The sequence below is a fragment of the Chinchilla lanigera genome, unplaced genomic scaffold (genome assembly GCF_000276665.1).
Source record: "Chinchilla lanigera isolate Chin_1 unplaced genomic scaffold, ChiLan1.0 scaffold00036, whole genome shotgun sequence".
NCBI lineage: Eukaryota > Metazoa > Chordata > Mammalia > Rodentia > Chinchillidae > Chinchilla > Chinchilla lanigera.
The window spans coordinates 292,070-299,657 of NW_004955437.1; the positions used below are offsets into that span (position 1 = coordinate 292,070).

General features: G+C 60.1%; 3 protein-coding genes across 5 annotated transcripts in view; 2 read left to right on the forward strand and 1 right to left on the reverse strand.

The window, feature by feature from the left end:
- The window catches only part of Msh5 (mutS homolog 5), a gene marked incomplete in the record, with an annotated part of 21,293 nt that extends 16,094 nt beyond the window's left edge, over window positions 1–5,199 (forward strand). The window contains 13 exon segments of the mRNA XM_013516803.1: window positions 665–793; window positions 1,301–1,373; window positions 1,513–1,622; window positions 1,959–2,039; window positions 2,457–2,544; window positions 2,717–2,906; window positions 3,009–3,135; window positions 3,501–3,650; window positions 3,973–4,047; window positions 4,184–4,327; window positions 4,478–4,615; window positions 4,709–4,782; window positions 4,973–5,199. Coding sequence (XP_013372257.1) covers window positions 665–793; window positions 1,301–1,373; window positions 1,513–1,622; window positions 1,959–2,039; window positions 2,457–2,544; window positions 2,717–2,906; window positions 3,009–3,135; window positions 3,501–3,650; window positions 3,973–4,047; window positions 4,184–4,327; window positions 4,478–4,615; window positions 4,709–4,782; window positions 4,973–5,084 — 1,491 coding nt within the window.
- A 336-nt stretch (window positions 5,200–5,535) lies between these two features.
- On the forward strand, window positions 5,536–7,173 carry Sapcd1 (suppressor APC domain containing 1). Of its 3 annotated transcripts, XM_005389384.2 has the most exons (4): window positions 5,575–5,728; window positions 5,950–6,090; window positions 6,466–6,561; window positions 6,710–7,173. In XM_005389384.2, the coding sequence occupies exons 1-4, from the start codon at window positions 5,615–5,617 to the stop codon at window positions 6,803–6,805; spliced, it is 447 nt and encodes a 148-aa protein (XP_005389441.1). In that variant the 5' UTR covers window positions 5,575–5,614; the 3' UTR covers window positions 6,806–7,173. The 3 variants fall into 3 exon arrangements, with proteins under 3 accessions (XP_013372266.1, XP_013372265.1, XP_005389441.1); XM_013516812.1 differs by having other exon boundaries at window positions 5,536–5,728; window positions 6,230–6,802; XM_013516811.1 differs by having other exon boundaries at window positions 5,567–5,728; window positions 6,447–7,173.
- A 311-nt stretch (window positions 7,174–7,484) lies between these two features.
- Window positions 7,485–7,588, reverse strand: part of Vwa7 (von Willebrand factor A domain containing 7) — a gene marked incomplete in the record, with an annotated part of 9,056 nt that continues 8,952 nt past the window's right edge. Inside the window, 1 exon segment of the mRNA XM_013516802.1 lies at window positions 7,485–7,588. Within this exon segment, the coding sequence (XP_013372256.1) occupies window positions 7,576–7,588 (13 nt within the window).

Sequence of the window (7,588 nt, forward strand, 5' to 3'; positions counted from 1 at the left end):
TTGTTTTGTTTTGTTTTGTTTCCAGTACCGGGAATCGAACTCACTACCTTGCGCTTGCCAGGCAGGCGCTGTGCCGCTAAGCTAAATCCCCAGCCCCACTTAATGTTATTGTGAATGGTATTGTTTTCCTAATTTTTCTCAGTGATCTCATTACTAGTGTACACAAATGCTTTGATTTTTGGGTGTTGATTTTGTATCTTGCTATACTACTAAATTTGGTTATTAATTCTAGGAGTCTTTGGTGGAATTTTTTGGATCTTTTATATAGAAGATCATATCATCTGCAAATAATAATGATTTGACTTCTTTTGCTATACATAATCCCTTTTATTTCTTTCTCTTGGCTGATTGCTTTGGCTAATGTCTCAGGTACTGTACTGAACCGGAATGGTGATAGTAGACATCCGTCTTATGTTACAGATTTTTACTGTTTTTGTCTTTTGGGGACAGGATTTTACTCTGCAGTTCAGGCCACATCCTCACTGTCTCTGTAGCCTCAGTATTTAGAACAGACCCTGGAAGAGTTCTACAGATGCAGTTAATGCTCTCGCTGTTTCTTTTTGCCTTTGGGATCTTTTCTGTCTTTGTTACTGTTGTCCCCGGTGGTCTTTGTTCTTCTCCGGCTGTCCATCGCCTCACCCTGCTCGGTGCCTTTCTCCTGCAGACTGTGTACAGTGCCCTGGGCCTGAGGGATGCCTGCCGCTCCCTGCCCCAGTCCATCCAGCTCTTCCGGGACATTGCCCAGGAGTTCTCCGACGACCTGCACCACATCGCCAGCCTCATTGGGAAGGTGGTGAGTGGCGGGAAGGAGACAGAGCATCTGGCAGGCAGGGGGCCAGAGGTTAGAGAATGGAGAAGGACATGGCCTGGGGATGGGTGTGGCCTCCTTCCTGACCCAAGTACTGGACCTGGCCTTGCAACTGGACGTCCTGCTGGCCCTCACCAGCACTGCCCAGGACTATGGCTACTCAAGGGCCCATGGGAAAGCACAAGAGACTCAAGAATGGGAAGATGGGCTGGGCGTGACGGCGCATGCCTGTAATCCCAGCACTCAGGAGGCTGAGGCAGGAGAATGACTGCAAGTTCAAGGCCAGTCTGGGCTACATAGTGAGTTTAAGGCCAGCTATGGACAACATAGAGAGATCCTGTCTCAAAAAAAAAAAAAAAAAAAAAAATGGTGAGAAGAGGTGGGGGAACGCTGGAACTTTCTGGAAGGTTAGGGTTAAGGCAGAGCTGCACGAGGAACCAGGGCCTGAGGAGAGCGAGGAGCAGGACCAAAGTTTGCCATCTGTCTCCCCAGGTGGACTTCGAGGGCAGTCTTGCTGAGAATCGCTTCACCATCCTCCCCAACATTGATCCCGAAATTGATGAAAGTGAGTATCAGAGGTGGAGATGAGCCTGTGAGCCCCAAAACACAAACCTGCCTGGTCATGGGGTACCATTTCCGGCTGGGAATCATCCCAGCAGCTAGCAGGGGCCTTATTTTGATATCCGTGTCTTCTTCCCTCCTAGAAAAACGAAGACTGATGGGTCTCCCCAGTTTCCTCACAGAAGTTGCTCGGACAGAGCTAGAGAATCTGGACTCTCGTATTCCTTCCTGCAGTGTCATCTACATCCCTCTGGTGCGGGTGGGAGGGAGGTCTTTTTTATTTTTTTATGTTTTTTGAGACGGGGTCTCACTGTGTGGTTCAGGCTGGCCCTGAACTCACTTTGTAGGCCAGGCTGGCCTTGACCTTGCAGCTACCTCCTGCCTCAGCCTCCCGAGCACTGGAAATATAGGCATGCGCCACCACGCCCGAATACCAGGGTTCTTACGGAGGACATGTTAGACCCATGGAGAAGTGTGGAGGAGTCTGAGCACCTTCGGGGGATGCACGCGGGGTCTCTGGGATTTCCTTGCTCTACAGAGAGAAGGTGCCCAGGAAAGTTCTCTCCTTTATCACCTCTTTACTCCCTAGATTGGCTTCCTTCTTTCTATTCCCCGCCTGCCTTTTATGGTAGAGGCCAGTGACTTTGAGATCGAGGGACTGGACTTCATGGTAAGACCCTCGACCTCTGCAGGGGTCATAGAGAAAGTGAGTCCCCACTGAGGGAGACTCTTACCCATCAGCACCACCGATAGGGAGGCTCACCTCTGTAGGGTTTTTTTGTTGTTTTGGGGGGTTTTTTTGGTCTTTTTGAGACAGGATGTTGCTGTGCAGTTCAGGCTGGCCTTGAGCTCACTTTGTAGCCCAGGCTAGCCTCAGACTTGCAATGATCCTCCTGCCTCAGCCTCCTGAGTGCTGGGAGTACAAGTATGCACCACCACACCCAGCTCACCTCTGTAGTTTAACTTTGAGCTTTGCCAGCCTGTGACAAGAGAAGGCGGGCAGTGGAGGGGGGGTTAGAAAGGCGTGGGGGAGGAGAAAGGGGGGGCACAAGTTGCGAAGCCCCGAGCTTTGGACCCTTGTCCACAGTTTCTCTCAGAGGAGAAGCTGCACTATCGCAGTGCTCGGACCAAGGAGCTGGATGCGCTGCTGGGGGACCTGCACTGCGAGATCCGGGGTGAGAGCAGCCAGCAGCCCAGGGGAGCCGCGGGCAGTGCGCTCCTGACGGCCCCGCTGTCTCTCTCTGGCTCCCCGCCTTCCCCTCTGGAGTGTCGCAGTCTCTGGCCGCGTCTGCACGCTGCTTCCACGTCACTCCGTGGCGTCTGACTGTCCTCCGCGCCCGCCCTCAGACCAGGAGACCCTGCTGATGCACCAGCTGCAGTGCCAAGTGCTGGCACGGGCCGCCGTCCTGACCCGAGTACTGGACCTGGCCTCACGACTGGACGTCCTGCTGGCCCTCGCCAGCGCTGCCCGGGACTACGGCTACTCAAGGCCCCGTTACTGCCCTGGACTCCACGGGGTTCGAATCCAGAACGGCAGGTGAGAGTGTAGGCGGCTGGAGCCGGGGATCGGGTCCCCCAAGGCCCCATCATCCATCCGGAGCACGGGCCCCACGAGAGGAGACGCCTCTGCACCCCGCAGACATCCTCTGATGGAGCTGTGCGCCCGGACCTTTGTGCCCAACTCTGCGGAATGCGGCGGGGACAGAGGGAGAGTCAGAGTCATCACCGGGCCCAACTCCTCCGGGAAGAGCGTATACCTCAAGCAGGTGAGGGGCCCTCGGCGCGGCCCAGCGTCTCCTCCCTCTTCACCCCACCGGCCGCCCCAGGTCCCTGTCCTGCGCCCACACGTGCTCGTGCTGTGCCCGCGGGAGCCGCGTGCTGACGGCCTTTCTCTCCGTGGCCTGCACTCCCCTCAGCCTCCAGTCTGCCGTTCCCAGGTCTGCCTCTGCCCACTTCGCCCCCCTCGACAGATTCTAAAGTTGGGACCTGGAGAGGAAAGACCGAGCGTCCTGTACTTTCCCTCCTTGCTCTTTGACCCACCATTGCTTTGATCTATCATTCGTGCCCTCGCTCCAGCCTCGCTTTTTATAGCCCACACCACCAAGGCCCACGCCCGCTCCCCCTCACCCAGGTGGGCCTCATCACCTTCATGGCCCTGGTGGGCAGCTTCGTGCCAGCAGAAGAGGCCGAAATCGGAGCGGTTGACGCCATCTTCACCCGAATCCACAGCTGCGAGTCCATCTCTCTCGGCCTCTCCACCTTCATGATCGATCTCAACCAGGTCCCAGGAGGCAAAGGGAGGGGGCCCGTGGGGGGAGCAGCTGGACCCTGGGACGCTCAGCCCAGGCCTGCCCTGGCCTCTGCTGGGCTCGGGGAGCAGTCGGCAGAGGCAAGAGGACGGGCTGCCGTACCCATTTTTCGGGTCCTTGCTTTGTGCAAGGCACTGTGGCAGAGAAACATGAACGCAGCAGGTGCCTCGCTGTTCAGGAACTTGCAGCCCCAGCACCGCTGGTGGCCGCGGTAGACCCGTCCGGGCTCTTCACAGGCCGCCTGGGCCCAGCGACCGGCCTCAGAGGCTGATGATCCCGCCTCCCGTCCAGCAGGTGGCGAAAGCAGTGAATAATGCCACCCAGCGGTCTCTGGTCCTCATCGATGAATTTGGAAAGGGAACCAACACGGTGAGGGGAGCCGCGGTGGGCACTGAGGAGGGGGAGCGGAGGAGGACAGAGGGACGGACGTGCCGGCCGGAAGGACGGAGGCCGGGCAGCGCGGCCGCGGGCCGGGGCTCTGCAGCGTGGCCCTCCTCGCGTGCAGGTGGACGGCCTCGCCCTGCTGGCGGCTGTGATCCGACACTGGCTGGCGCTGGGGCCCACGTGCCCCCACGTCTTCGTGGCCACCAACTTCCTAAGCCTCGTGCAGCTCCAGCTGCTGCCGCAAGGGCCTCTGGTGCAGTATCTGGTGAGACGCAGGCGGCCGTGAGACCCGGGCAGCGTTCCCGGAGGCCGAACGAGTCCCTTCCCTCTTCTCAGTCCCCCGCGGGGACTGGCCCAGGGCCCCAGGGCCGGCAGCAGGGCGATGACACACCGCCCCCTTCTGTTCTCTTTCAAGACTATGGAGACCTGTGAGGATGGGGACGAGCTCGTCTTCTTCTATCAGGTGTGCGAAGGGGTTGCCAGCGCCAGCCATGCCTCCCACACAGCGACCCAAGCGGGGCTTCCGGACAGGCTCGTGGCTCGTGCCAAAGAGGTGATGCGATCCCCAGCCAGCACCGCCCGGGGACCTGGCCTGCGGGGCCCCTGGGCTCTGTGACCCTGACTCGGGCTCCCTTCCTGTTCCGAGGTTTCGGACTTAATCCGCAGCGGAAAACCCATTCAACCTGTCCGGGAGCTGCGGAAGGAGAACCAAATGGCGCAGTAAGCGTGCCGAGCGTCTCCTCCCTCTCCCGCAGCGCTCCACGCGCCTCTCCACCGGGCCTTCCCCGCCTTCCGCCCGTCCAGCACCACTTCCTGAAACCCCAGATGCCAATGTCCCGCACAGCCTGCACCGCAGCCCCTCCCTCTGCATCCGCCCCCGGCGAATCTCACCCCGCTCCTGCTGCTGCAGGTGTCAGGCACTGGTGGAGAAGTTTCTGGAGCTGGATTTGGAAGACCCCGGCCTGGACCTGGACGTTTTCATGAGCCGGGAAGTGCTGCCTGCTGCCGCCTCCGTCCTCTGAGTCCGCCCTCTGCCCTCCTCGTTTCCTGACTGCCTCCCATCCCCTTCAGACCCCAAGTTTGGTTGCCTGGAAAGTTTGGCTTATTATCAGGAATAAAGAGTCCATCTTGGATGAAGTAAATGTTTCGTAGGCCACCCAAAACAACAAGAGAACAGGAAAGCGCTGAAGTGCCCCGTGGAAGTCCATGGCATGGGTGGGGGCTCAAGGGTACAGCGCTGGCCTGCCACGCGTAAGGCTGTGGGTTTGACCCCCAACACTGTAAACAAACCAACAAACCGTGACACCCTGAGGGAGACCCTCCGATTCCACCCTGGAGACGTCACAGAACAGACCACTTCAGGAGGCCCTGGAAAACAGACGAAAGGGACGGCGAGGGGCCCGGGAATGAGGTCGCTGTTCTTCACAGGGCCTCGCAGTGGGCAGGGGTGAGGCGAGCCGGGGCAAGGGCAGGCGGGCTGAGGGCGAGGTGGGCGAGGGGAGGGCCCAGCCCTGCCCACCAGGGCGCCCCACCCACCCTCCCACTCGGAGCCATGGGCAGCCTGGGGCCTCAGGGCCCACGCCTGGTACGGGCTCCCTACACAGTTCTGCTGCTGCCACTGGGGACCAGCCGCCAAGACCCTGGGGCCCAGAGCTTCTTCCTTTGGGTGAGTATCAGCCCAGCAAGGTCTCGAGAAGCCCTCCTCCCCTGACCTGCTCTGGGTATTTCTGCTTAGCTCGAGGGCCCAGGCTTGCCCCAGGGCTGCAGCGGCCAGGCTGGGCTCACAGTCAGCGACCAGACCTGGAGCCAGCCAGCTCTGAGAGTCGGGCGGGGCCTGGGCCGTGGGCCCCGGCGGGAGGGAGTCACCTCCCTTCTTGCCTGGCCCAGTTGCAGAGGATGCAGGCTCTGGAGAGACAGCAGGACGCCCTGTGGCAGGGGCTGGAGCTGCTGCAGCGCGGCCAGGACTGGTTCCAAGCCCGTCTGAGGGAGGCCCAGCAACAGCAGCTGCGTCTGGGGGCCCTCGGAGAGGTAGGGGCCGCCCCGCTGCGGAGCAGGGAGCGGAGCACTCCGGGAGGGGGAGAGTTAACCGCAGGGATATCGCAGGATGGAGGCAGCAGCAGGACGACAGGCGGCCACCAGGCATTAGGTTGGGCTCATTGTTCGGCAGGAGGCGGCTGGCCAGCTCCATTCAGAGGGCCGAGATTCAGATCAGTCCACGGGAGCGGGCGTGGCCCCGCCTATTCCAGTACCCAGGGACGGGCTGGGTGTGTGCTGAGGCCAGGGTTTCCCACTCGCCTGGAGGGCGCTGGGATGCGGGCTCCACGTGGGGAGGATCAGCCTTGCGACCGGGACTGGCAGATGGACCTGAGCTCACCCGCTGTCAGCTTTCAACTCCTCCTCCAGAATTTCCTGACAGATCCACACTCAGAGCCCTGCGGCCCCCAGTTGGCCCAGATTCAAAAAGTGAACATCTGTTTGCAGAATCTGATTCAAGACAAGGTGAGTTTATTGTCTTTAAACTTTCAGGAAATGGGCTGAGAGGGAGCTGCAGCGAATCCCGTCCCCCCACCCCTCGCGCCCGCCGCAGGAGGCTGTGCGGGGACAGGGTGAGCAGCACAGATGCCCGTGTTTCCCTCCTCTTCTCCAGGAGACATCGAGGCAGCAGAAAGGAGCCACCCAGTCCGAGAGGGAGAGGGGTCCGCCGGGTTGTGCCCCGGGGCGGAGGGGCCCGACCCTCGTGTAAACCCTCTTCAGTTCGTCAGTGTGGGGCCGCTGGGAGGCTGAGTCAGACCAAACTCCTCTCTTAACCCAACAGCCTAATTATGGCTCCAGGCCAGGGGTCCCTGGCGTTCCGACCCCCCTTGTGTAAAGCGTCCCTCTGCCTCTCCCCATACGCTGCTCAGGCAGGGCCCCTCCTAACCGGAGGAGGCGCGCTGCGCCCCAGCACTGAGAGGCCGAGTCGGGGGACTGCGAGCTTGAGACCCGCCTGGCAACTCCGCGACTTACCAAGAAACTGTTTCAAAATAAAATTTTTTTACAAGGGCTGGGGACGTTGCTGGGGCAATCCGGGGTTCATCCCCAGTACTGCCAATAAATAAATAAATAAATAAATGGGTAAATAAATAAATGGCTAAATGGATACGTAGAAATGGCCTGGAGAGAACGCGCTCATTGAAACTACCTTTCGGCTTTAAACAAGAAAGTAAAGCAGCAGCTGCTTCGGAATTTATCCTAAAATCAACCCTAACTCACGACTCCTGCCCCGCGCCCCACCTCCCCGGCCCGGGACAGCGCGAGCGGCGGGCGGGGCAACGATGCCACAAAGCAAGGGCAGCAGCCGCCCCCAAGCCCCGAAGTCTCCGGCGTGGGCTCCACCCAGGCTGGGCCGGCGCCTCGGTTCGGCACTGCGCTCCCGCTTTGCTGTGCGGTGCTGCGGATGGAACCGGGGTCGCCGTCCGGGTGGAGAAGGGGGCAGCCCGGGAAGGACCGTCCCCCCGGCCGGCGCGGCCCGGGTCAGCAGGCGGCC